This window comes from Crocodylus siamensis, chromosome 1, assembly GCF_052110815.1.
Source record: "Crocodylus siamensis isolate JL-2025a chromosome 1, ASM5211081v1, whole genome shotgun sequence".
NCBI classification, from domain to species: domain Eukaryota; kingdom Metazoa; phylum Chordata; order Crocodylia; family Crocodylidae; genus Crocodylus; species Crocodylus siamensis.
The window spans coordinates 269,422,302-269,449,776 of record NC_143395.1 but is presented as its reverse complement, the minus strand read 5'-3'; the positions used below and the strand labels follow the sequence as shown (position 1 = coordinate 269,449,776).

The window sequence follows — 27,475 nt, the reverse complement described above, 5'->3', positions numbered from 1 at the left end:
GGGGGTGGGGTGGGGCCAGGCCAGCTTTGCTGCTGCCGTTGGGTCCTGCCGCCGCTTCCTGTGGGGCATGCTGCGGCTGGCACCTTGTTATCTTTGACAGGCAGCCATGGGAAGAGAGTTAATTTTGTAATTTTTTTAGGGGCCCCGCGGGCCAGATAGAATGGCCTGGTGAGCTAGATGCGGCCTGTGGGCTGTATTTTGCCTGCCTCTGCTCTGCATCATAATTTTACACAGGCTGTTTACTGTATTGAAAATTAATTTCAAATATCCCTGTGCTTTTTCCTTTTATAAACTCCCTGAATTTTTGTAAGAGCAAGATGGACTGACCATTCATATTCAAGCAATGTGTTGAGATTCAGGAGAATTGTGAAGTTACCAATCTGTTAGTGGGAGATTTTCATGTTTCCTCCTGTGCTTTACCTACTTTAAACATATGTGTAAAATCAGTATTATGTAAACCAACCAGGCAGGTTTTATACCTGTAACAGTCTGGATTCGAACCATTATGTTGTGTTGCTGATACATGGATCACTGTTGGCTCTCAAATCTTTCTCAAAGCCCTTTAGGTCTCATTTCAGATATAATTCTAATGAGGGTATTGAATGACTAATGTGACAGTAACATAAATTGGTTTTGGTGCATTCTATTTCAACTGCAATGTAAGAATGAGAGCTTTGAAGGGGAGAAGGCTTCTTTGGCATATGAGTGAAGGCTGAGGGGCTTGTTGTTGATGATTTAAACTTCTATAACAAGAAATAGGAAAGCTTGCTAGCTATGTTCTTAGATTAAGGGTGTGATGTTCTTTTATTTCACTGAATTTGTAGGATAAAGTATTTAAACAAAAATTTCCAAAGTCAAAGATTGATTGAGTTAAACTATGTAGCTCAAAATCAATCCTGTCAAACCGCAGGAAAATAGGTGAGAGATTCATAAACATTGTTAATGTTTCAGAAAGCTAGTTTTGTGAAAACCTATTTTAAATTCTTTACAAATGAGATAGCAGTAGGTCTAAATGACAAATTAGGAATTTAAAAAAATAATCAGCATGTCTCTTCTACAATAATGGATTTATGGGGATAATATGTTTTAGTTGCATTTGTAATTAAGGTTGTTCCATTCTTGAAACAGAAATGTGTTCCCATTGAGTGATGTCATTTTGCTGAATTATATTGATTGAATGAATTGTAAAACTGAACCACTTTAATCCTATTTCTGCATGAAAAGTCAATATTCAGATTGGGTTCCTTTGGGGAGAAGTTCAAAGTTTAAATACATTATTTGGTTTGCTAATCTTCAGTGTTTCCTTGTTCTTTACAATTAATAAGTCAGTTCCCACTCCGAATTATATAATTGAACCAAGTGAGTTTGTCCTTGTCATAATGAAGACAAACTGGTGCAAGATTGGAAACTATAAAGAAGAAATGCTGAAATGCATAGACTCCGTGTGGCTCTCTTGGTTGTCTTGAAGTAACCACAGACTGATACGTGAAGTAACTGCTTATGAACAGCTGCTGTGTTTTATGGGTACATCTTCACTTTCTAAATATAAAGAATAATTAAAATTAATTCTGAGATTATTATCTGATTGTAGGAGTTCACACTCTTTAATTAAACATTGGGTGCTTTGGTATCTTTTTAACCATACTTGGTGGTTAATGTTTTCACAACACTTCAGGGGGCTTAACCACACTTTTTTTTGTTAATTTTAATACAAGATATATGTTAAGCACTTTGTTTTGCTTTTGAAAGTCTCAACCATTGGTTTAATGAATGCTGTTAGAAAAATATCAGTCACATTATTATTTTAGGGCATTAGAAAATCATCCCGTTAGTAAATCATCAATCTTTCACTTGAGAGAGTTCAGAGGAGAGCCACACGCATGATCAGAGGGCAAGAGAATAGGTCTTATAAAGAGGCTGAGAGCCATGGGACTCTTCAGCCTGAAAAACCACAGGCTCGCGGGGGACCTGGTGGCTGCCTATAAGTACAGAAGGGATGTGCATCAGGGTCTGGGGGAACGTCTGTTCACCAGAGCGCCCCAAGGGATAACAAGGACCAACAGTCATAAACTCCTCCATGACCATTTTAGGCTGGACATAAGGAAAAACGTCTTTACTGTTTGAGCCCCCAAGGCCTGGAATAGACTCCCTCCAGAAGTGGTGCAGGCACCTACTCTGGACTCTTTCAAGAAATTTTTGGATGTCTATCCTGCTGGGCTCCTTTGACCCTAGCTGACTTCCTGCCCCTAGGGCAGGGGGCTGGATTTGGTGATCTTCAAGCCCTAATGTCTATGAATCTATGAATCAGTAATTTTTGAAGGGAAGTTTTATGAAAGGTAATTTTATATTAAACACACTTTTCTTGACTAACTGCCTATGTATATAGGCTATACTGGTAGCAAAAGCATTGGCAAAATATGTGATTAGAAAAAGCGTTCCTTTCTTCCACAGAGAACATAGACAGTATGTTATGATTCTTCATGCTTTTGAGGGATGCAGTGAGTTCTAAAACATTCTTTACATTTTTTAAAAAATACTTTTATGAGGAAAATGTTCTGTGACGCTAATACTTCGTTAAACATAGGCAGTGAAAAACATCCTTCAGATAGAAGGGTAATGGCTGTCTACGCCTTTTAATTCTTAGATCTTGAGATTTACCTAAAACTTTGGGACTGTTTTTCCTGTCATAAAATCTACCCTGTGTACTATGACTGCTATACTTGCTAATAATACCCATTCTAAATACTACCTTTGTTTAGAGAAATCCATATTTCCTCAAAGCATGCCATCTTTTTGTAGTTCTTTTTGTAATAGTATGGGCCGTTTGGTTACTCAGATAAGTTCTTTGCTATTGCTGTTATCAATACCAGATTCAGAGATAATTGTTTCTGAGACTCTGGAAGTGGTACAGACTGTCTCAGTACTAGTGTCTGTGGGAACACCATCATCTGTGAAAGCTGCTTTCACAATTCTTGTGGACCTTATAGTTACGGTAGAACTGAAATTGCCATTCCTGGGTCTATCTTAAATAATTTCTGTATTCAGAACTTTACTGGTACTGGCCCATAAAGTACCAAAGATGAACATTTATCTGCATCTGCAGCCAGAGATACTAGTGCTTTCCTTCTGGGTTTATTTGCTTCTTTTTCTTTACTTTGGGTATATGCTTCTTCGCTAGAAATATGTTCTTCTTTCTTCCTCCTCTTTTCTGATATTAGGACTCCCTCAGCAGGCAGATTTTCTCCTTTGCCTAGATGTCTCTGAGCATCTTTAAAAGAAGTTACTCTGTCTGTGGAGCTTTGAGAGAGCTCATGTGCTCTGTTTTGCTATATGAGGACAAGATGTGCCTATAGATTATGTAATACAGGTCCCAGTCTCACTGAAACCCTTAGCTCTTTCCACCTGTTCTTTATTTCACTCTGTTGAGATGCAGGAGTATATTGTCTTTCCCTATGGGGGGAGTTGAAGGAGGTTCAAACATTTCATCAGGGCTTCCTGATCGCCTTAGACAAGGGCTGTCCAACTGCTGGCCTGGGGACCCCGGCAGTTGCCTGTTGCACTGCTGAGTGGCAGGGATCCATGCATTGCCTGCGTAGCCCATACAGTGGGGGTTCTGCATGCTGTGGTGGCAGCTGGGGAGCAATGGTTCATGGGTTGCTGGTACTGCTTGTGCAGTGGGGGGGGTCAGGCATTGCTGGGGCTACCCAGGGGCAGGGCCGTGTGCCACTGGCATTGGCTGCAGAGAGAGGGGAGTGCCATATACTGCTGCCACTGTGTTGGGGGCAGGGAATGTGCTCCAATAGTGTGGTACTTACAGAGTGCACAGCCTCGGGGACACACCAGAGCCAGCTGCTGGAATTTGGAAAGCCCTGCCTTAGACTAACAACATGAGTGAACAGAAAGGCTTTGTGAAGAAATATGGAAACTGATGATGATGAAGCAAGTGTTGCCACACTCATATGTCACAAGCATGAAGACCAGAAAGCCAACAACAACTAGAATGGTCAAGGTTAATAAGACCTTGGATGCCTGAAGGAGGGCCATAAGGTCCTTCATAGATGATGTGATCAGCTGTCTGAGTTTGAACACCACAGAAGCAGCCAGCATCATTGGAGAGCCCCCAAGAGTGCATGCTCTCCTTAAACCATACAATGCCTGTTCTGAGATGGTTAAGAGCAGTCCAGGCCCTGCAGGGCAGTTGCCAGCCTGGGGGGCAGAAACTGGCACTGGCGATGGATTTCTTCAGCTGCTGTTCTTGTGCAGCATATTGCCTGCTCCACTGATGTCCATGCTGTAGGGGACATGCCATCTGCAGATTCAATGAGCTTATTGGCCTCAGTCTATTGGCCCGAGTGGAGAACAGGTTCTGACACTTCAGGTGATTGTTGGTTTTCTGATTTGTGGCTACTAGGTTGGAGTGCAAAGAGTGGTCTGGAACTTGGGCATTGAGGCCTAGGGCCAGGGTAGCAGCTTGTCTGCAGATGTAAGTGGGGGCCGGGGGGAGAATGCCTGAGAGGACCAGTAAGCAGTCAACTGGAGTTGGCATAAGGCATCCGGTGCTGGTCTTCATGATGCTGTTATGGCTGGAATCCAATGGTTTAGTGTGTGTGCTCTGGCCCCATACCAGTGCCACAGTACTCACATAGCCCAGTATGGAGACCAACCTATGCCTACACTCATCCTCTTCCTCCTCACTTGATGAGCATGTAACTTCAGTAAAAATATATATGTAAAGATGACTGCAATGTCTTGAAGGACTTCTCAAGGATGGCAGACATGGAGATCCTCTGAGAGATTGTTCAGGTAAGACTTTTTAAATTGTTTTATAAGCCATCTTGCTAGGGTCACCTAGGCATGCTGATTAGCCCAGGCTTTCTTGAGCCTGATCGAAACATGTAGCTGACCATCTGTATCTGTTCTGTGCTTGTGTTGGAGCATAGATTATGTTTACTAAGGGCCTGTAAGGGATTTGAATACATCTTTAGGCTATTTTGCCCATTAGTTGTAATTTTAGTGCTTGAGAAATTTTAGATATCTTCCTCTACTCCCAAAATCAATAACCCTAAAAAGTTGGAGTTTGTTGGGAGGGAAGTCTACTTGTCAGTTATGTATAGCCAGCTGTCAGGCTGTGTTGTCTAAATGTAATTTTTTTATTCAGCTATACTAATTTATGAAAAACTCTCAAGAGCATGTCTATGGTTCAGTGGCAATATTTTGTGGGATACCTGAAACCTGGAAATGTGCCATTGAGGCTCTCCTTAGGTGTCCCTCTATGGTTGCTCTTGAGATGTTTGTCTCTGGTGTTGTTGAGGACAACTGCTGGAGATAAACCCAGAGCCAGCATGTTTTGGGTTTGGAGCTTGTCCATAGGAGCATGGAGTGCTTGGGGGCAATGTAGATGTACACCAAGAATCTAAAATTAACTAAGAACACTTGCTGTTTAATTTGGAGGATCAGTTAATGGTAAGAAGGGCTGTTCAGGCCTTACTAGAGGCTTTTAACACTGCGGGCAGGTAGATGGTCACTGAAGTCATTATTGAAAAAAAAAAAAGTCTTGATTTTAATTTTTAGGTGTTCCCAAAGAGTTCTAAGCCAGGGGTGCTCAATTCCCAGCCCAGCTCATGGGCAGATATGGGTTGTAGAGCCATGCCATTCAACTTACAGGAGTCCCCAAGAATCCTAAATTTTGGTAGTGGGAGGGTAGTAGTGTTAGTTGCCACTCCCCTGCTACCAAATTTCCAGACCTGTGGGGAGCCCTGCAAGCTGGATAGCACACTGAATCTATGCACAGAAGTGCCCCAGGGGACATGCATGGGCTGGTTGAAGGTGGTATGGGTCCTGATCTGGTGGCATGTAGCTGAGGGAGTTGGGTGGGGCCTGATCTCTGCAAGCCACTCATTTCATCCATCCTGGCAAAAGGTTGAGAGCACCATCATTTTCTCCAGTAGAAGTTTGAGCAGCCCTGTTCTAAGTCATTAACAACGATCTTTTCCAGGTTGCACCCAAGCCCTGCTGAGAAAAGTAAGGTCCTTTGATCTTTTACATCAATGCTTTATTCTCTGGATCTTTATACTTGAAGAGGAACTTCTCTGTCATTGTATTAATACAAGCCAAGGGCTTCTGATTTTGTTTAGAGAAAAGGCCACATTGAGCGGAAATGAGGCCCTTCTCCTGTAGGTGAATTCATCATACTCTAGTTCTTTCTTCAGTACTGCAACCTACCTAGTTGTTCCCTATTTTGTATATGTGCATTTGATTGTTCCATCTTAAATTCAGTTGTTTTTATACTTGTCCTTATTAGTTTCATAGAATCATAGAAGTAGGGTCAGAAGGGACCTTGTAGATCTTCAAGTCCGACCCCCCGCCTGGGCAGGAGAAAAGACTGGACTCAAATGAGTCCAGCCAGATAGTCATCAAGCCTCTTCTTAAAGATCCCCAGGGTAGGAGCCAGCACCACTTCCCTAGGAAGTTGGTTCCAGCTCCTAGCTGCCTGAAGTAGTTCTTGCGGATGTCTAATCTAAATCTGCTCTCTAATAACTTGTGTTCATTGTTCCTTGTCATGCCAGGGGGTGCTAGGGGAAACAGTGTCTCCCCTAAACCCTTCTGGTTCCCCCTAGTGAGTTTATAGACAGTCACCAGATCCCCCCTCAGCCTTCTCTTGTGAAGGCTGAACAGGTTTAGGTCCTGCAGTCTTTCAATGTAGGGTCTGCCCTGTAGTCCCCGGATCATTCGGGTGGCCCTCCTCTGGACCCTTTCAATGTTGTCCACATCCCTCCTGAAGTGGGGCACACAGAACTGGACACAGTACTCCAGCTGTGGCCTGACCAGTGTTGCATAGAGGGGGAGGATCACCTCCCTGGCTCTACTTGAGATGCACCTGTGGATGCGTGACAAGGTCCGGTTAGCCCTGCCAACTGTGACCTCGCATTGTCGGCTCATGTTCACCTTGGAGTCGATAATGACTCCATGATCCCTTTCTGCCTCCCTGCTCTCAAGAAGGGAGTTTCCCATTCTATAAGTGTGCTGCTGGTTTCTACTGCCTAAGTGCAGCACCCTGCACTTGTCAGTATTGAAACGCATCCTGTTTATGTTACCCCACTCCTGTAACCTATTCAGGTCTTGTTGCAGTCTTTCTCTCCCTACTAGCGTGCTCACCTCACCCCAAATTTTGGTATCATCAGCGAATTTAAACAGGTTGCATTTCACCCCGTCGTCCAAATCGCTGATGAAGAAATTGAACAGCGCAGGCCCCAGGACCGAGCCCTGGGGGACTCCGCTGCCCACTTCCCCCCAGGTCGAATATGACTCGTCCACCACCACCACCCTCTGAGTACGACCCTTGAGCCAATCTGCAATCCATCTGACTGTGTAGGCATCAATGCCACAGTCACCTAGTTTTTTAATGAGGATGGGGTGGGAGATGGTGTCAAAGGCCTTGCTGAAGTCTAGAAAGACTATGTCCACGGCAACACCTGACCCGATCATAAAAGGCAATCAGGTTGGTCTGACATGACCTGCCCCTAATGAAACCATGCTGGTTGCCCTTGAGCATCATCCCTGAAGCCGGCCCATCACAGATGTGCTCCTTGAAGATCTTCTCAAAGAGTTTCCCAAGGAGATAGAGGTAAGACTGATGGGCCTATAGTTGCCGGGGTCCTCTCTCTTCCCTTTTTTGAAGATAGGGACCACGTTAGCTATTTTCCAGTCATCCGGCACCTGGCCAGAGCACCACGAGCGCTCGTAAAGCCGTGCCAAGGGCCCTGCAATAACCCCAGCTAGCTCCCTCAACACCCTGGGGTGGAGAGCATCTGGACTTGCTGACTTGAACACGTCCAGCCCCTCCAGAAGCTCTCTGACCCGGTCCTCCCCATGGTATGCATGGTATAGACAACAATAGCTGGCTTATGATAAAGTATCAAGAAGTTTTATTGAAGTTGAACTGTATCAAAATACTGTAAAACAAAAATGGCTTTTGCTTACCTGTTAAACTTCCCAGATAGTTTAGGCTTGCCTTCTTTTAAGTCATTCCTTTCTGAGGAAGATTTTTTATATTTTACTGCTTTTTACTAGGCTTTGCACTTTTAGTATATGACACATCTGCTTTTTTCCCCTGAGCTACAGAAATGTCTTGAAGGTGTTTGCTCCCCTACAACCAGGTGCACCAGGGGAGGGTTTTGCTAGAGAGATTGCACTGTAAAGTACTACATGGACTGTATATATGAATCTAAAAGTATTCCTGCTACGAAATTGAAAGAAAAATATAAAGGCAGAAGCTTTTTCCAGAACAGAAATTGAAAGTACTGACCAGTGTTCATTCTATTTTGGACTGAAAATAACATAAATGATGATTAATGAACTGTGCTGTTTATGAGATTTGAGCTGTATTTATACAGCATAAGAGAACCTAGGAAATTAAATGTTAAGTAATAAAATGCTCAGTCCTTAAGAATTTTAAAATAGATTGTTGAAATTACAGTAACTTTAGAGTCAACGTAAGTTTTTAAAAAATAATTTAAAATAATTTCTAACATATTTTAAAAAAATATTTTATAAAATCTGAATATATATTTTTAAATCTATTTTTTGGTCTTTTAAATTATTTTAATCCACTGGGCAGGTGTCAGTTCGGTTAAAATTTAAGTGACTTACAAAATGACCGTGTAGGAAGTTCTTCCAGGTTTTTCATTTTTTATATAGTAGACCATAATGCTTTGGTTTTAGGCTAGCAGAAGGGTAGGCAACCCCTAGCACATGTGCCAGAGTGTGGCATGCAAAAGCATTTTGCTTGGCACACACGCTTCAGGGCGGATGGCAGGGAAGTGGCTGGGGCTGCACTGCCACAACAAGGATTTGGGCCTCTTTCAGCTCCCCTGCCATCTGCCCCAGCATGCCAACAATTTACAAGTAGAGAGTGTGGGTGTTGTTGGCACTTTGCCCAAAAAGCTTGCTGACCCCTGGTCTAGCATTTTTTAAGTCCTGGAGTTAAGTTATCCCTGGTACTAAAATAATTTTAGGCAATATGTTTTCTCTCTCCTCTTTAATTCAGTTCAGAAATGTTTGTGGTTAGGGCCCCATAATTGGATAGTGGAATCGATTACTATTGTAGAAAATTGTTTTCTTTATTTTTAAATTAGATTTGTGACTGTAGTCACTGGTAGATGTGCTGTTCAGTGTTCCATATCATTGATGTTGTTCAGATCTATTGACATATTCATTTTAGGCAAGTAGTTCCCCCAGTTCCTTGATTGAACATACAAATGGTACAGCATATTGAGAGATTATTCTTATGATAGTCTGTCTGCCTGTCAGCCATCTTTTTTTAACAGACCTGTTAGTACAGATTAATGAAGCTGTTCCCAAATGTCATTTTAACATTATCTTGTACAAAGCAAATGCACAAGATTAGAAATTCCTGTTTTACTCTAGGTAGTGGAAAGCTTGTGTGTGTGTGTGTGTGTGTGTGTGTGTGTGTGTGTGTGTATAAAAAGTATGCCTAGTGTTCATCTAAATCAGGAGAATATGGTGGTATGTTCTCTTTATTCAGAATATGAGAGCGATAAGTAAATTTAACTTCCTGTTACCAGCAGAGGGCAACAGAAATGGTGAGGGGGCTGAAGGTTATGACTTGAGGAAAGACTGAGGGAACTGGGCTTATTTAGTCTAGAGAAGAGGAGACTAAGAGGGTTTAGTCTAGAGAAGAGGAGACTAAGAGGGGATTTAATACCAGCCTTCAGCTACCTGAAGGAGGATTCGAAAGAGGATGGAGCTAGACTGGTCTCAGTGGTGGCAGATGACAGAACAAGGAGCAATGGTTTCAAGTTGCAGCAAGGGCAGTTTAGGGTAAATATTAGGAAATTTTTTCTCACTAGGTGGGTAGTAAAACACTGGAACAGGTTACCCAAAAGCGGGGTTGTGGCAGCTCCATCCTTGGAGGTTTTCAAAACCTGGTCAGACAAAGCTTTGGCTGGGATGATCTAGTTGAGGATGGTCCTGCTTTGATCAGGGGCTTGGATTAGATGATCACCTGGGGTTCCTTCTAACCCTAATTTTCTGTGATTCTGTGAATAGTTGATACTCCTACCAGAGAAGCATACCAAGCTCCACAGTTGGACTCTGGAGTTTTCACTGCCTGTTTCACAGTGTCTGGTTCCATTGTGGGCAGAGAGAGAATCTTGCTAGCTCTAGAAGAAATCTTCAGGTCGGCATTTTGGACCTTACAAGCAAGACCTGAATTATGAAGTTGCAAGTGACGCTGCCACAGAAATGCATAATAAACTTACACATTTAGAAAATATATATATATATATATATATATATATATATAACCTCTGGAAGTGAAGATGCTATTTTTGCTATGTTTATGCGTATTAAAACACATGGTGTATTTTAATAACACACAAGTGGTGATATCTCAAAACTCATATCACCACTTGTTTAACTGAGAAGTAGTAAGCTGTGAAAGAACCAGAATGGAAAAATAGTTACCTATTTTCTCTTCTATGATTAAAACTAGTACTTTATCCCACCCATACGATGTGAAGTATTCAAGGAGTTGAAGTGTTTGTATGTTCTGAGTACTTGTTGCTAGTCTTAATTTACAAGCAAAGGCATAGTTGGGCGTAAGTAGAATTTCACAGATGTTCACTGTACTGAGATGTTCATGTGATTTTGGAAGTATGTGTTTGAGCAAGAAGAAAGGGGCATGGTGGAACAGATGGGTTGCCAGGCAATGAATTCTTCTGTAATTTGGATTCCCTGCAATAGGGGACAATCCAGTTCCCATGAACAGTGCAGCCTTAATCACAGAAAGGAAACGAACAAGTAACACATTTTCTATTCTCTCCATTCTTTCTCTCTGTCTTCCTAACCCCACCATACACCTCCCTCCCTTCATTACATAGCTCTGAAAAACTGGTAATGATTGATATGATAGCAGTGCTGTCATTCTTTTTAACAAAAAAGTCATTTTTATTCTAGATATTTTAATAGAGTCCCATTAAAGATGTATTGCTGACTGAAATATTGGCATGAAGGGCTCTCACTGAGCTGAGCCCAGGAATTAAGAAGTCAGGAAATCGGCTGCTGCATTGCAAAAGAACCTTGTGTGACACAGTATCTCCTGATTGGGGGGATCATTACTGCTATTATGACTCGACTTGCGTAGGAATTTTAAATTTCATCTGAATGTCAGTAATAACCCTCTTAGCAAATTATCCTGAATAAAATCACGAAGGCATTTTATATAATAGGTGTTGAATTACTGGATAGATTTGCTAATTAAATACTCTTTGTTCTGCTGCAGTTGACATTACAGGGTAAGATCTTGAACAATTATTCTCAACAGCTGTACTTTGTTAAGGGAAAAATTAACCACAAAGTTTATTTTTTTTAACACTTGAAGTTGGCAGATTTTTGAAATGTGCTTGAAAAAAATTCCATCATCCAATTGGTAATGAGAAGATAAATATGCAGGTGTTGCTGTGAAATCAGATAACTACAGACTGCCTTATTAATGAATTTAGTAAGCCTTTATAACCTTCTGTTTTCTAGCTGTTGGCACTTATAAGTGATCCTTTGTCAGAATGGGTAGTATTAACATATGCCTGTCACTTGATGAACTTAACTTGTCTGTGACCCTCTTGTAATTACCTATATCCACAACTGTCTTCAGGGACAATTGAGAAATGTTCTTTGCATGGTCAAGTATTTCTTTAATGGGGAATAAATAATCCTAACAGTTAGACTGCATACTTTCTGATGGGTTATATTATATGGGAATAAAAATCGCCAGATGTGATTAGGAAAAAGAAATGCTATTTAGTACTTAACTGTAAGAACAGAAAATCTACCTAGACTTAAGAGGTCTCGTTTTCCTCCTTTTTAAAAAAACAAAACAAAACCAAACCTCATTTGTTTACTCTTTGAATCACATTAATAGTAAATTGTTTCCCTTTTATGGAGCAATTAACATACTTTTTTCCCTTTTTTAATCTAGTTGCTTTTAATATAAGACATGGGGAGCAGGCAGATTAGAATTATTACTTTTGTATGCTATGGAATTAGCCCATATTTAGTGTTACGTATCGCCAATATTCTTTACAAATGTAAATTAAACTTACGTGGAAGTGACAGGTACATTTTATGGTTCAGTACAGTATGAGACATAAATGAATAAAGGAGAATATTGTGAAATTTTAAACTAAATATAATGGAATGGTGTATCTGACAGTGTTTCCTTAATATACCTTTGGAGTATAATATTTACAAAGCATAAGCCTACATAGATATTTGTTGAAAATGATAGAACCACTGTTATAGGTATGCGGGTAGTAGCAAACATGGGAATCATGTGGCTTAGAATAGGACAGCATTTTTGTGCTAATATGTCCTAAAGGAACAGTGGAGATTTGGGTTAAACTGTGAACTCTCGTTTACCATCACCTTTCTTTCTAATCTTGGCTGAGTCATACTCTTTGTTCCTCAGTTTCCCACGCTTTGCCTGTTTGGCCTGCTTATAGACGTAGATACTTTATGACAGTGCTGCAGGTACACACCCTACGTATGATGCATTGAAAGACTGGCTGGAGAGATGGCATTATGCTTTATATGGTTTTGTATTTTTTCTCTTTTTTTTCCTTTTCTTAAAACAGCTTTGGAAACAAAAGGAATTCTAACAGTATTTTGGGTCCATTAGTGAATGGAAATTGTATAATTGTCAATAATACAGAAAAGGCAGTAGCGATCAATGGATATTTCTGTCTTGTATTTAGAAAACGCCAAATCATACATTCACATCAGTGTATGACATACACTTCACTATAACAGTAATTTCAGAGGATGCGAAACAGCAGCTATTACATTTAGATATTTTTAAATAGGCATATTCTGATAATTTGCTTTCAAGAATTTTTTAAAAGAGCTGACTTGAATTGTCTGGACTGTTAATGTTTATTTTCAGTAAGCTCTCAGTGGGGAACATGAAGGAATTCCAAAACATAAGAAGAAATATGCTAAAACTTAAAAAAGCATAAAAAGGATGATCTGGGAGATTTTAGGGCTGTCAGGACGTCATTGGCTCCAGAAAATAATAGAAAGGCCGATATATGACATAGTTAATGCATAGTGTAAACAGGGTAATAATGGCCATCAACATATGGTGATAAAAACTAAATATTAAACATTTTTGATGAGATTACAGACTTGGTTGATTGAAGATAATTGTGTTGATATGATGTAATTTTGCTTGGATTACCATAAGGTATTTGGTATGGAAGTATATGGCATTTAGATTAAAGCACCAGAAAGAAATAAAATCAACATAAGCACATTATACGGTTTATAAATGAGTAATTGATAGTTGTTAAAATATTATTGTAAATAGGGAATGCTCACTGGGGGGGGATGTTTTTCAGAAATTAGTACTTGCCCCTGTAGGTGGCATCCAGATTGATCTTTGGTTCCCCAGGGACAACTAGCAGTGGGATACCTTGTGCTGCTGCTAGTTGTCCCAAAGGAATGCCTTTGCCACATGCATTCTGGCATATGACACATGCCCCAGGTGGGGCAGGGGAAGCTAGGGCCAGCATAGTTGCTGGCCCCAGCAGCTTTATCTGAGGTCCTAGGATCTGGGAAATGCTGCTTCATTCCTGCATCTTGAAGCAAGGCTGGCACCTGGAGCATAACTCCAGGCTGCCAGGTTCCGATTTTGGGTGTTGCTTGCTGTTCTTGGATGTGCTGCCCCACTTTTTTTCTGTGCAGTTGTTTTGACCCCTGGATCTCCAGGGATCAACATCCTCCTTCACCCTGCTTTGCCACCCCCGCCTCCCCAGTGGCACCGCAGACAGCTCTGGAAGCTGCCGTAGTATTTAGAAAAGCAAAAGCCTTATAGTAGAAAGCAAGAGCCTTATGACCAAAGTTACGCAGGTGGTGAGACTAAGTGATCACTGTGGTACCTTTTGACCTAATGGATTTACAAACTGGTGAAAATAGAAGTGTTAAGAAATTGCATAAAAAGTCAATTTTATTTAAAATATTGTTAAACATGAAGACATGCTAGAATTGTTACAGCCATTAATTAGGATTTTCCTGCCAGGTACATATCAAAATACTTTCATATCATAATGATATATTACTGTATTTACTTGAATTCAAGATGAGGTTCCCCCCGCATTCAACATGGAGGGGGAACCCCTCATCTTAGATTCAAATACAAGTTGGGAGGAGGGGCAGTGGTGTCACAGCTGCAGCCACTGCCTCCCACTCCTTGCTACCTGCTCCCTGCAGCCCTTGTTTCTTCCTGCTGTAGGGAGCACAGAGCATGTGCTACCCCTTGCTCCAGCCTGGCTATTCAGCATCAGTGGCAGCTCTGGCTTAGCTCTGGTGCTGGTCTGAGGCTGTTGTCACTGAAGCACCTGCTGTGTGGCCAGGCTTGGGCCAGAGGCTGGAGCCAGAGCTGTGAGGGATTGTAATTATTTGGGGGATTGTCTTAAATTCAGAGTTGTCTTGGATTCAGGATATAGTCCTTTACCTATAGGAACTCTCCAAGTGCTCAGCTTACATTAGCAATCACCAAACATTACTGGTCCACGGGCAAAAAAAAAAAAAAAAAGGAGGGTAAGGAATATGCTGCAGCAGAATCAAACTTTGCTTTCCTAGTCAACCTTCATTTTAACATTCTCATTTCCTGTACCCTGGGGCATCGTGTTTTCCCCAATCTCTAGTGTGACAATCACTATCAGAGATGCCCCTCATTGAGTAATCAGGATCGTGTAGTGGAAGTTGCTTGTAGGAACTTCGTTGTTGCTTCGTTGTAGAATTTGCAATACAGAGATTGGAACAAGAGACTACAGGAAAAGAAAGGATGGTTTTGTGTATGGTGCGCTGCCACTGATTTCAGTACACTGACTTTCAGTTTAATTTGGTGAAACTAACTAAACACAAACATTTTACAAGGGCTACAGTAGGCTTATCTTTTTCCAAATTTCTAGCCTGAGGAAACAGAGCACTGACTCTTAAGAGTGTGGAGCCTTCAAAATTAGAGGTAAGCAAAAGACGATTCCTGTGTCCTGCAAAATTTTTTGAGATTTCAGAAACCTTTTCCATTCCCTACTGGAATTAAATTGAAACCTTTTGAATTTTTGAAGGGTGTAAAACACAAGGGAGAGGGAAAAAGCCAGAATACACAATAGCATGATATCTAAGGAAACGAAGGCATGGGAAACTTAAATTGAGATCCATGGTTTGCCTTTTCAAGCACGGGGACTAAACGTGTGCACACCCAACTATTAAGATCATAGTCATATGAATCTGTTAGGATGCATCTCTTGTCTTTTTCATTTTGATGAGAAATTGGATCATTTGATAAAACTTTTCACAGGAGTATGTACAGTTGTATTTTAAAAAAATCATTTTCCAAATAAAAAGGTTTCTACTTCTGTTTAGCTCTATGAACAACTGTGACAGTCTTTTGGGAACAGCAGGTGCCCAGCACGTCTGTCAGTAATGCTCTGTGCTCCAAAGGAATGAACTTGGAGGTGGCAGTCAGGGCATTGTGAATTTAAGATTCAGTGCATCTCCATGGGCAAGTTGCTTTGCTCTTGTTACTTTCTTACTATGAAAAGGGGATAAGTTAGGATAATAAATTTGTTCACTATTTTGTATGTGCTCAAGCTACTGAGGCATCTAGTAGCAGTCAGGAAGGGAGCTGCAACATGCAACAGTTTGGAAAGGTTGGCCAATCTGCAAAGGTTGTGGTGTTCTATCTTTAGGCCTTCAGGATTAAATTACTGTATTTACTCAATTCCAAGATGAGGTTGCCACCAAAAGAAAACACCAGGGGTTGGGGGGAGGAGGCAGGGAAGGGAGGAGGATGTGGGGAGTCCTGTCTTGGTTTTGAGTACTGACCCAGGGAATGCTCTAGCTCGGTTCCAGCTTTGGCTCCAGGCTTAGGGCTGAAGCCAAAGCTGAGCCCCTGTCCATCCCAGGCCAGAATGGCTTGTTTGGTGGTAGAGGGAGCATGCTACCATGGAGAGCACAAGGGAGACCATGGGAAGGTGATGGGAAACCTGCATCCTGCCCTCCATGTCTGTGCTTGATCCTCTGCCCTTTCCCCTTACCTTCTGCTGTGGCTCCAGTCCCTCCAGCCCCAACCTGGCTGGGCCAGGAGCTGTTACTGCTTCTCCTTGGCTAGGTTGGACTGATGCTGAGTCAGGCCACACTGATGCTGCCTGCCCTGGAGGTGCAGAGGTGCAGCAGAAGATGACCAGGCTTCAGGAGGGAGCACAGGGTTGGGGAAGGGCAGGCTGCTGGAAGGAGCAGGGATGATGGATGCAGGCTACAGGGCGGGGACGGGATCGGGGAGGCAGATTGTAGTGGGGTAGGTACAGGCACAGAGGAGCAGGCATCGGGGATCATGTGGCAGGGGCTGCATGGCAGGAGCCAGGCATCTGGGGTGAGGAGGCGAGGACAGGAGCGGGGGGGAATGGGAAGGTGAGGGGGCAGTGTTAAAGTGAAGTTTGTCTTGGATTTGGGTAAATACAGTAAGTGGGGGCCAAGGACTGCAGTGCATTTTAAATGGTTTGAGGCTACCTTGCCTCAATCCCACTTCTTCTCAGTTGCAAGTTCTTTCCTGAGTCTTGCATTCCTCTTCGCAGAAAATGTCTGGGTGATGGGCTGTCTGTGTTACAACTCCTGCCACTATCACCTCAGTAGGTAATGAGATGTAACTGTCACTTCAGTTACGAGATATAAAAAAATGTAGGTAAATATAAAGAGTCATGATGTTAATTAATTCATTTTAATTAACCTTGAATTAACAAATTGGAGTATAAAATGTAACTGGATAACCAGTTTGAACAGAAGCATGTAAATTAGCTAAGAAGTTGCTTGTAGGTCTTTATTTCATCTTGTGGCCATATTAGAAATGTATAAGACAAGTCTTTAGCAGTATAGTAGTTATGTGGGAAGTGCTAAAGAGTGAGGACAAAGTCCAGGTTATGTTTAGAATCTTAACTATTAATCTTCAGAGTTGGAAAGAGCATTTGCTTCTCGGCTGTGTATCAGCTGCCCCCCCCATTACTCCTTCCCCTTCTTTTTTTCCCCCCCCTCCTTTTCTCTCTTTTCCTTTATCTTAGAAGTGCTAAGGTCGTGTTTGTGTGTTTCTGAAGGATTGGGAAAAAGGCTTTGGAGATCTGTTAACTCATTTTTGTATACATGTTAAGAAAACTTCTGTTACTCCTGTTTTGTGAATAATTCTTTGTTTTCCCACATGAATAAGTTACTTACAGGTATGTTAACTGTGTTGTCTTTGCCTGAAGAGATTTATATTCTACTGCTATATTATAAGATTAATATATTAACTGGCACAAGTTAAAATCCATTCAGAATAATTATAGTTCAGGCACTGTCAAACAGGGAGAAAACATCAAGTGGTGTGCTGCAGGAGTCTTTTCTGGATCTTGTGCTGCTGAAGATTTTTCCTTAATGACTTGGAGGCTAGAGTAGAGGGAGTAATAATCAACTCTGCACATGATACAGAGATGAGAGAAATTGCAAATAGTTTTAAGGGGAGAGCTAAACTCTACCATTCTTGATAAGTTGATGACATTGTTCAACTGAGATTCAGAAAAGACACTAGTTAAACAGTTATTGTAGGAACGATGAAGTACACAAATATGATCTTTGGGCAGTAGTCCCTCAGATTTAAGCATTATAGCAACAGGAATAAGAACAGTTCTCTGCCTTCATGACCAAAGTATTGATTGATAAATTCAGTTTCTATTAAGAGTGATTTAAAGTATGAAATATGTAAAGAAATATTATGTCTTGCTCAGCATGGGTCTAAGTGCAAGTTTGTTGGGTTTTTTTTAAAATTTAAGTATTAAATTCTAAAGAGGGTGAGAACTTGAGGAGCATTGGGTGGGAGGATTTTTGAATGGGCTAAAATGTAATGTGAAGCCTGAGGGTATGTATGGACAAATATGTATTTATAGGGGAAGGGAAAGGAAGCTGCTGCTCAGAAGTGCATAGTAGCTGTTACACTAACCGTTAAGTTTGCGTGATCTGGTAGCGATACAGGTAAGCTAAATTGCTTAACTTTGACCTTGGATGAAATCAGTGTTAAAAGTCGAAGTGGTTTTGCCACACTTGGATCGCTGCAGCATTGGTTCTTAACTAGGGTGCTGCTGTAAGATCTTTTGACAGGTGCTATGGAGTGCCATTCAGTGTTAGCACTGTTAGGTGTGTGAACACATGCACGTGATTCACAAAATAAACCCAGGGATGCTAGGTGGGAATACAGCTTCAAAAACATTCTGTGCTTTTGAGGTTTTTCAGAACTCTTTGTAACAGAAACATTTCATTCTTATATTTCCATAGTCAAAAAGGAGCAGAAGCTAGGGACTGGCCTTTTCCAGGGGGTGCTGTGAGTCTAGCAGCTTCCCCTCCACTTTTGAAGCTGGTACAACTTGAGTTTGTCCATGCTCTGAGACGCACCACATATTTATATGTATATAGACACAAATGAAGACAAAGACACAGGCAGCAGCAAAGAATGTTTTCAAAGAATGTTATTAAGATTGGGATGTCAGCGTAGGTGACACATGGTGGGGGACGTACCCCTCTGAGATTGACCACTGCTGAAGTCACCACTGGCTTTTGTGGGTGGTTTCCGCCTCCCCCCCACCTGCTGTTGTGGCTGGCAGCGCCTGTGGACAGTCGCCACTCATCATCCCCCTCCCCACCACTGTTGACACCGCTGCCAGCAGCAGTGGGCAGTCCTCACTCGCTGATGCCAGTGGATACGGCTGGTCCCCACTTGCCGGCACCAATACCAGCAGTTGTGGGTGGTTCCCGCTATGGTGCCCTTTCAGTCTCGGGAGGCACCAGTCATTCATGGATGTCAAGAGTTATGAAAGTTAAGAGTGAGCATAATTAAGGTAGGAGATTACTGTAGTTTAACATGTGATTTTCTAGGTTGGTTTTCTTGTTTTTAGAAGCAATGATTTTCATTCAAAATTGAGAAACAGATTAGGGTTGGAAAAGCAAGCTATGAATGAAAACTATGTATGAAAACGTGACATCTGCTTATTCTAAAAGTTTGAAGAACTTAATGCCCAGTTGGTTGAGTTTGCAAACTAGGTAACGCTTTGTAACTATAGTAACACACTATATTAGTAAGTTTAAATGCAAACTGTAGTTAAATTTTCAGTTTTTTCTTGTATTCTATACATTTAAAAATAGCTTTAACTTTAACTAAAATGTTTTGTGCATTTTAATTGAATTCAAATTCCTATCCAGATCGGCCTGCAACATATCATAAGTTGTTAATAAGTAAATAACCATTGGTTTAAATGCGTCACTTTCTAACACAGGAAAAAAGTAAAATTTGAGAATTCAAATAAGTGCTTGTTCAACTATATAATTACCTAAATAAATATGTTTAGACATATTGGGAATTGTTACATGTGCTCTGGGGGTGGGATGGAGGGCTTTAATTAGAGCCACTCTAATTAAAGTGCGTTCTGTGTCCCACGTGTCAGCATTCTCGCGCTTCAGAATGGCAATGGGGGCACTTTAACTAAAGCTCATCGAACGACCTTTGGATAATGTGCCCCCGCTGCCATTTTTAAGCACGGGTGCTGATGCATGAGGTGCTGGAGGCTGCTGCCATGCTCCAGCAGACTCAGTCTAAGGCCAACTCTGCAAATGTCCAATCTCAGCCTCCCCTTAACTGAGTCTGCTCCAACGTGCTGTAATTACAGTGCATCAGAACAGCCACCCTGCGCATCTGCAGGCACCTGGTGTGTCGTCCTGGTTAGCAAAAAAAGTACCAGAGTTAGTGCAAAGACTATATTTATTTGCAAATCAGCATATCTTAATGCTTACCAACGTTTGAATCAACTTTTCTTTAAGCAAAAAATGATAACTACAAATGTAAATCAACATTTCATTCATGATTTAAATCAAAGTGTCTTATTTGCTGATTTAAATCATTAAAATTTGTTAAGTTTAAACAATTTTAGCTTAAACTAGTTGATCCTGTAAGAGAAACAAATCTAACCATGAGCCTGAGTATTTGGGGAAAGAGAGGGGTGAGGGGTCAGGTCCAAGCCTGGGATAATAAACCTGAGACAAGGATTCTGATGTTCTGGTGAGGGAGAAAGAGATCTAATGGGGATGGAAGCTTGGCAGTGAAAGAAATGGATGAGGTAGAGGGAGGTGGCTTGAGTTGGGAAGGGATTTAAACAAGCTGTCTATGGACAAGGACATGACATTGGGAGTGGGTGAGCACAGAGAGATTGGAAGGTACAGGGAGGCTGAGGCTGGACATTTGCAGAGCTGACTCTAGGCCTCAGTGAATAAAGAGGGTAGGACTTGGATCAGAAACACAAAGTGTAGAGACTAGGACTCCTAGATGGGGAGAATGTGGCTAGGAGAAGGAACCAGTGGTTGAGGTGAGGTAGGAGTGAGAACAGGGATAGGTTGGAATGAAAGATGCAGAAAGGGCAAACTTTGAGGGAAATGAGCAAAGGAGTTTCTGCCTACGTTACTTAGTCTAGAATAGAGTTAAGGATTCCTGAGGCTTGCCATTCTTCTGCTGGTTTCTCATAATGGTATGTCTGCTTTGACATCATTGATATAATGGCATTGTACTGTAGACATAGTGTTCATTGTATTTTCTCACAGGGCAGTATGTGTGGAATGCAAATGCCAGCTCTTTGATTTTGCTCTTTTTTGACTTTGCCTTCTTCCTAACTTCAAACCAACAAGGCTTGCTACTCAGATATTTGTGAGATCCTCTGGCAAAAGTGTCCCATCTGTCTTTAGTGCTGGTTTCTCATAATTGTTATCCCTTATGTCTGCTATGACATGTTTGATTTGATGCTAGTGTACAGTAGACGGTATTTACTCACATAGCCTGGAATATAATATGTACCTTTTTCCCCTTAATTCTTCCTTTAAAAAAAAAAAAAGATTTTTCATGAGTTACAGTTGCATAGAGCAGGGACAGAGCCTAATGTGCAGGTAACTCACCTTCCCTTTCCTGCTTAACTAAAGCTAAAATCTTAGCTGTCAGTGATTCCTGGTCTCTCTGGGTGAATCTGAGATTTTTTGAAAAAAGCATATGTGTAGATACGCCCAGTTGTGTATATTAGTAGTTCATTAATTTTGATCATACTTTTAACTGCATGCCTCAATTTTTGGCTTTTTTTATTTCTGACCTTTGGCACTTATGTCAATATGTCTTTATGATGTACTCATATAGAAGGCAGCAGAATTAAAAGTTTCACAGGAAACCTTAAATTCTGATATGTCTTAAATTTTGAGCACATGATTTTTTTAATACTGTTCTTCTAATGTATCTTGTTTCCCTCCCCCCATGTAATTATGCTTAAGATTTGTTTTAATCTTGTTTAGCAAGAAGTATTAATGCAGGGATTTATGTTCTTAATATGGGTATCGAGATGGCAGTGTATATTGCCAGGAGGGGTAAATGACTTGCTTTATGTTTTGAAAGGCAAGAACATTTGGAGTTAGCTACCTAATGGATATGTTTGCATATGTTAACTGGTAATTATATCATACATTAATCTTTGATTATTTTTTTCATTTCAGATTTTGATGCATACCAAGGAGATGGTGCAGAAGGTAATGCTGAGCATTTTCATTACACAACAACCCTTAAATAGCACACCTGGTGAAATTTTTTTATTCTAGGAAAATTGTAACCCAAACAGACTTGAAATCACTTCTTAGGATGCCTAGTTTACAAATGTAATCCTTCCTAATGGATTATAGCTTTTTTCTTTTCCTAACACAGATATGATCTAGCCCCTGCTTGAAGCCTGTGTGTGAGTGTTTCAAGCAAATTAGCAACAGTGCTAATTAGAGTTTACTCACAGGCCTGTTACACTTAGTGTTCTAGTGTTTTATTAAGATTTATTTTTTGGCTCCCTTTATATTCTATTACATGGTGATTTTTGACTATTTGGAATTTCGTATGGGTTTAACCATATGTGCTTTAAACAGCACTGACCTCTTCCCTTTCCAGAAGACATGTTGTCCTTATTCATCATATTGATAGTATCCTACTAGAGTCCTTAATAATGTTCAATTTTTGGGGAGGAGTAATAGTGATAATCATCATTTTTTACTTCCCTATTGCCTGGAAATTAAGCACATTCCTAGCTCTTGTAAATTTTCACCTGGGTGGAGTGTCTTGCATTATCAATGCTGAACACAACTGTCCTTGGTTTGTGAGCAAAGAACCAGTCTCTGTTCCAGCCCCAATCCGTTATGACTAAAGCCTTTGAATTGTTACCAAAATCAGGCTAGGAGGCAGTGGAAGGGGGAAGTGCCAGTGTGCTATATTGGTGTTTACTACTTCTGCTAAAGAGGGAGGCCAATATGCTCTGTAAAAGCAGGTGTTTCTGCATTCATCTCCTGATGCTGCTGAGGAGTGGTTCAATCTGGACTGCAAAGTATTTGAATCGCTGTAGCTAGGTATTTATGCAGGAGAAAAATAAATTCTTGATCAAGGCTTCTGGCCAGTGGAAGGGCTAACAAAAGAGAGAAGAACTGACTCAGTCTAACACATTTCACAACATGTTGCAAGTGTCACTTTTTGGCTCTGCTTTAAAAAAAACAAAACAACAAACCTGAAGTGGAGTAGAAAGAATAGGTCACTTGGTGAGTCTGGGAAATGTGAAGGAAGAACAGAGTCCTGTCTGGAGAGCTACTTGGCGTCCTTGTTTAGTAGTTTGAAGAACTACTTGTTATCTATTAGCTCATTAAAATGCCAGATAAGTGCCATTTCTTTTATCTGATGTGGTTAGTTTGCAGAAGCGTTGTGAGATAGCTGTCAGTGGAACTGAGTTACGGTATTCCCTTGCATGGAAATTGGCTAAAAGCACTTTAGTTTATATGTCTCTTATCTGAATGGTATGAAGATAATCTGGCAGAGTCTGCCAGTGTCAATGGTCCTCCCCTGTGCGCGTGCCCCCCTTCCCAGTCAACACAGAATCACAAATTACAGTAAGGTTTGAATGTATAAGATTAGAATTTTTCATTGATTTTTCTTTTACCCTTCTATTTTTATTTACAGTATGTTTTTACCTGTAAATATAGTTATAAACTGGTAAAATGTAGAACTGAAAAGTCTTCATTGTTTTTCTTGGTGTGTTCCATGCTTTTTTTTTTCCCTTTGAATGCAGATATTAATATTTTAAAGATAGGTGCAAGCTTTTAAATAAAACCCTATTTTTCATTATATTTTTAGTACTAAACTAGTAATACATGTACGTAAACACTTACTTTCAAAATTGCACTTACTGATGTGCAACAGAATGCATTAGAGTTTTAAAAAGGTTAGGTTGTTTTCTAAGACTGTTTGCTTTAATTAGATGAACCTTGAAGTGATTTATGGAGATACGGATTCCATTATGATAAATACAAATAGCACCAACCTGGAGGAGGTATTCAAGCTGGGAAACAAGGTAGGGAAATCTTGAAGGAAAAACTTGCTTATGGCTTTCATGTATGTCTATGTTATAAGAGACGATACTGTGGGGGAAGTGGTCTGAAAGAAACAGACCCACGTGTATAAACCATTTAGCATAGAAATATCTATGTTAGTTGTATATCTATTGTATATTGTATATCTATTGTTAGTTGTCCCCTGGAGCAGACGGGCAGACATTAATCACAATGTTATTGAGACGAGAAGTTCTAGTTCAATAAAAAGTACATTTTTGGTAAAGGTTTTTAGTATAGTAAATAGCTTTACTATTCCTGAATGTATCAGAACTCTCTTTGATTATTAGATAAACCAAATAAAATTAACACTAAAGCTAAAAAAAAATCATACCGTACAAACAGCAATGTCAACATAATTCAAATTTTTGTAGTTTATATTTTGACATTAAGCTTACCTAACAAATTCTTGTTGTTTGGCTAATTATTGTGCATGGGTAATAGCTATCAGTTTGTGGGTGTTGTCTGGATGCAAATTATGAATAAAATGTTAGTTTACAGTACATAAGAAGAAGGAAGTGCAGTGTGGCACCTTTTATAGACTAACTTGTTCAGAGAGACATGAGCTTTTGTAGACTACAGCCTACTTCATCATATGCCATGAATAGACTCACAGACAGCAGTGGTACTAAATATAAATGATGAAGGTTATTTAAATACACGAAGGCAGGGTAGAGTTGCACCTCATAGATGAGCTGAATTGGATAAGCATAAGCTTTCATAAGCAACTGCTCATGAAGTGGGATGAAATGGAGCAGGCATTGCTGAGAGAGTTTATGGTGGGGTAAGGAGAGCAAAGGGTATAAATAAAACAGTTGTTTCTGTTTAGGGACATTGGGGTTATAAAAGGTAGTCCAAGTAATGGGATAAGAATCTAGTATTTGCTGAGAACATACTTAACATAATCCAATCTGTGGATGTTTTTTTGTTCCACAATTTTGCATTAGAGCTTTTGAAGTTTTGCTGTCTATGAACAGCTACTCTGAGGTCAGCAATGAAATGTTCAGTTTGGTTAAAGTGTTCTGCTATAAGTTTTTCCATCTTTCTGGAATTGATGTCTGATTGGTGTCCATTCATTCTTTTATATAGGGATCTCCCCATCTGTGCAATCTAGACAGCAGATAGGCACTAGAAGCAGGTGAGGGTGTATATGACATAAGTATAGGAGTAGGTGGTTGAACCCCAGATGTTCTAATCTGTGTTGTGTGGTCCAGTGACGATGTGGTGTGTACTGGGGCCGGGAAACATGGCATCTGGGTCTGTTGAAAGGCTTGGTGCCTTTGTTAGGTGGTGTGTTGCTGGAGAGATCCTGTTTGAAGTTAGGGGATTACCTGTAAGCAGGACAGGTTTGTTCTCTGAGGCTGCTTTAAGATGATCATTCTTTTCCAGGAGGGGTTGGGAGTCATTAATGATGTGTCTGAGGCATTCAAGCTGGGGGCTGTAGGTGATGGATAACAGGAGGGATTTTGTTGTCTTTATGGCAGGCCTAGTATTGTAGCAGGTTAGAGCAGGATCTGAGCCTACCTCCATGGCTCTTCATGGCTTTTGGGGGTTGTTTTTTAAATTGTAGGAATTTCTGCTCCAGATCCTTAAGGTATGTAACCTGGTTGATGGTATCAAAACAAATACACTTTTAACAAAGAGCTTGGGTGCAAGTGTTAAATCTAGTGGTATATTTAGGATGAAAGGATGGCATGAAGGTAGTTATAACTGCTGGTTGGTTTCTGATGCAAAGTGATGGTGATGTGACCATTACAAAGTTTCACAAGGGTGTCCAATATGCTAGGTGGAGTACAGGCAAACCCTGCTTACCGTGGTTTTGCTGTAGCACTCATGGAAAATAAGTACCTGGTTTCACATAGTGCTCAGAGCATTTTGTTATAATGCTCACCATGGAGCTGGAGAGAAGCAGTGGCGGCAGCGAGTGAAGCGGTGAGGGACAGCTGACAGGGGCCCAGGACGGGGCAGCAGGAGAGCTGGGTCTGCTCCTGCATGTGGCTCTGGAGCTGGTGGGGAGGAGTGAGAAGGGTTGGGTGGGTGGGCGGCATGGAACCCGGGATGGTGCCAGGGCCAGCGGGGCCCAGGGCGGGGCAGCAGGAGCCCAAGGCTGTCAGGCAGGCAGGGAGTAGTGGTGGCTGCAACAAGAAGGGGCAGGGGGCATGAGCACAGGGCCCAGGCTGGTGGGGTGGCAGGAGCACGGGTCCCAGAGCCGTGTGTTGTCTTCTGCCCCAGGGCGCAGTGGGGCTGAGGCTGCAGAGCTCCCTCTGCCCCCGGGCTGCAGCCCATGCCCCGTTCTGGTCACGCATTCACCTGTGGGGCATGGACACCATCCTGAGCCTGCACCAATCTGGCAGCGGCAGATAGTTCCAGTACTGGGTGTCCTGGAGGCAGCCCCTGCTGAGCAGAGCGGGCACTGGTGGGCAGGTGGCCCCACTTCTTCCTCCGTGCTGGCTGGAGTCCTGCTGCCTTCTTGCTGTAAATCTCTGGCTGGTGGGGTAACAGGAGCATGGGGTCTTGGCCTGCAGGTTGTGCAGAGCCAATTATATTTATTTACATTAAATCCTATGGGGAAATGGGTTTTACTTAACACTATTTTGCTTAGCACTCATTTTTTCTGGAACCAATTAGGACCGCTAAGCAGGAGTTGCCTGTATTCGGGAGTCAGCTGCGGGGGGGGGAACGGGAGGGGAGGGCATAGTTTTCCAGAGATTTTTGCCCTATGTCCAGATGATGAAGATGTGATCAACATACCTTATGTGTATACCAGCTGAATGAGAGGGCACCTTTTGAGGAAGCAGATTGTCGTGAATTTATTGGCACATTCTGGGGCCATTCATTTGTAGGTACGAGAAGTCTTCCAATATGAAACAGTTGTGTGTGAGGGCAAAACTGGAGAGTGTGATGGAAAGAGAATATAAATACATAAATCACAGTACGTAAGAAATATTTGAGTAACAAAAATCCAAAAAAAGTACCAGTAACAGTTTGGGATATGTAGGAGTGCTGGATCCCTGGTTATATAAACAGGCAAGAAGCATCCCGTTAAATGGATTGATTTTTAAGGGGAGATTTGAAGAAAGAGAGAAATATGAGGCAGTTGTGAGGGCCTGGATGGGACCATGCTAGAAGAGAAGCAGAGAAATGCACAAGAGGACTAGCATAGGAGGTAGAACAGGATACCTATGGATTTGAGAGAACAACTTTAGGAAAGGTAATACATAAATAAGAATGAGTATCTCTAAATTCTATTGTATGCCAATGCCAGGCAGTTCTACTATGGTAAATAGTTTCAGGAGAAGATGTGCTAAGCTTAGAGTGGGAAGAACAGAGGAAGACAAGTTTAGGCTTTGCATTCAGGAAACATTGTTTTTGCGAGTTAATTTAATATGATTTTATTTTTGGCTGCAATTACATGGGATGAAAGAAAATCTACTGCTCTATTCTTGTTCTATACATACAAGACAGTATTAGAAATTCACGTTGGGGTAAAGCTACATATTGCGTATACTGACAGTGCCATGCTATGGCAGCAGATATTGAACCATTTCACTGAAGCATCCCAATGTAAGAAAGCACTTGGATCACAATTAAGGCAATAGGATATATAAGCATGCTTAATTTTAAATATGTTCCTAAATATTTTTCTGGATTGGGTCTGAGTTAATAGTCACCCACTGATGAGAGAACTGTTAACATTATTTCTGCGAAAACTAAATGTTTTTTGGTAGCTTTCAAAATAAAGCATCTGGCAAAGTAGCCTGGCACTTGTGAAAATATATGGTTTTCTGAACCACTTAGTCTTTAAGGCTGCGTCCATACGTGGTGTGGATGTTTGGTTCACTAGGGACAACTAGCAGCTGTGCACGTTGTGGTGCACCATGCTGCTCATGTGTGTTCTTCGCTTTTTTCCTCCCTGCGGTTTTTGTTGTTGTTGACCCCTGGA

General features: G+C 41.3%; 1 protein-coding gene across 1 annotated transcript in view; it reads left to right on the top strand.

Moving 5' to 3' along the window:
* Positions 1–27,475, top strand: part of POLA1 (DNA polymerase alpha 1, catalytic subunit) — a 304,797-nt gene that overhangs the window by 93,278 nt on the left and 184,044 nt on the right. Inside the window, exons 27-28 of the mRNA XM_090062006.1 lie at positions 21,616–21,648; positions 23,403–23,495. Of these exons, the coding sequence (XP_089918132.1) occupies positions 21,616–21,648; positions 23,403–23,495 (126 nt within the window). The remainder of the gene's footprint in view (positions 1–21,615; positions 21,649–23,402; positions 23,496–27,475) is intronic.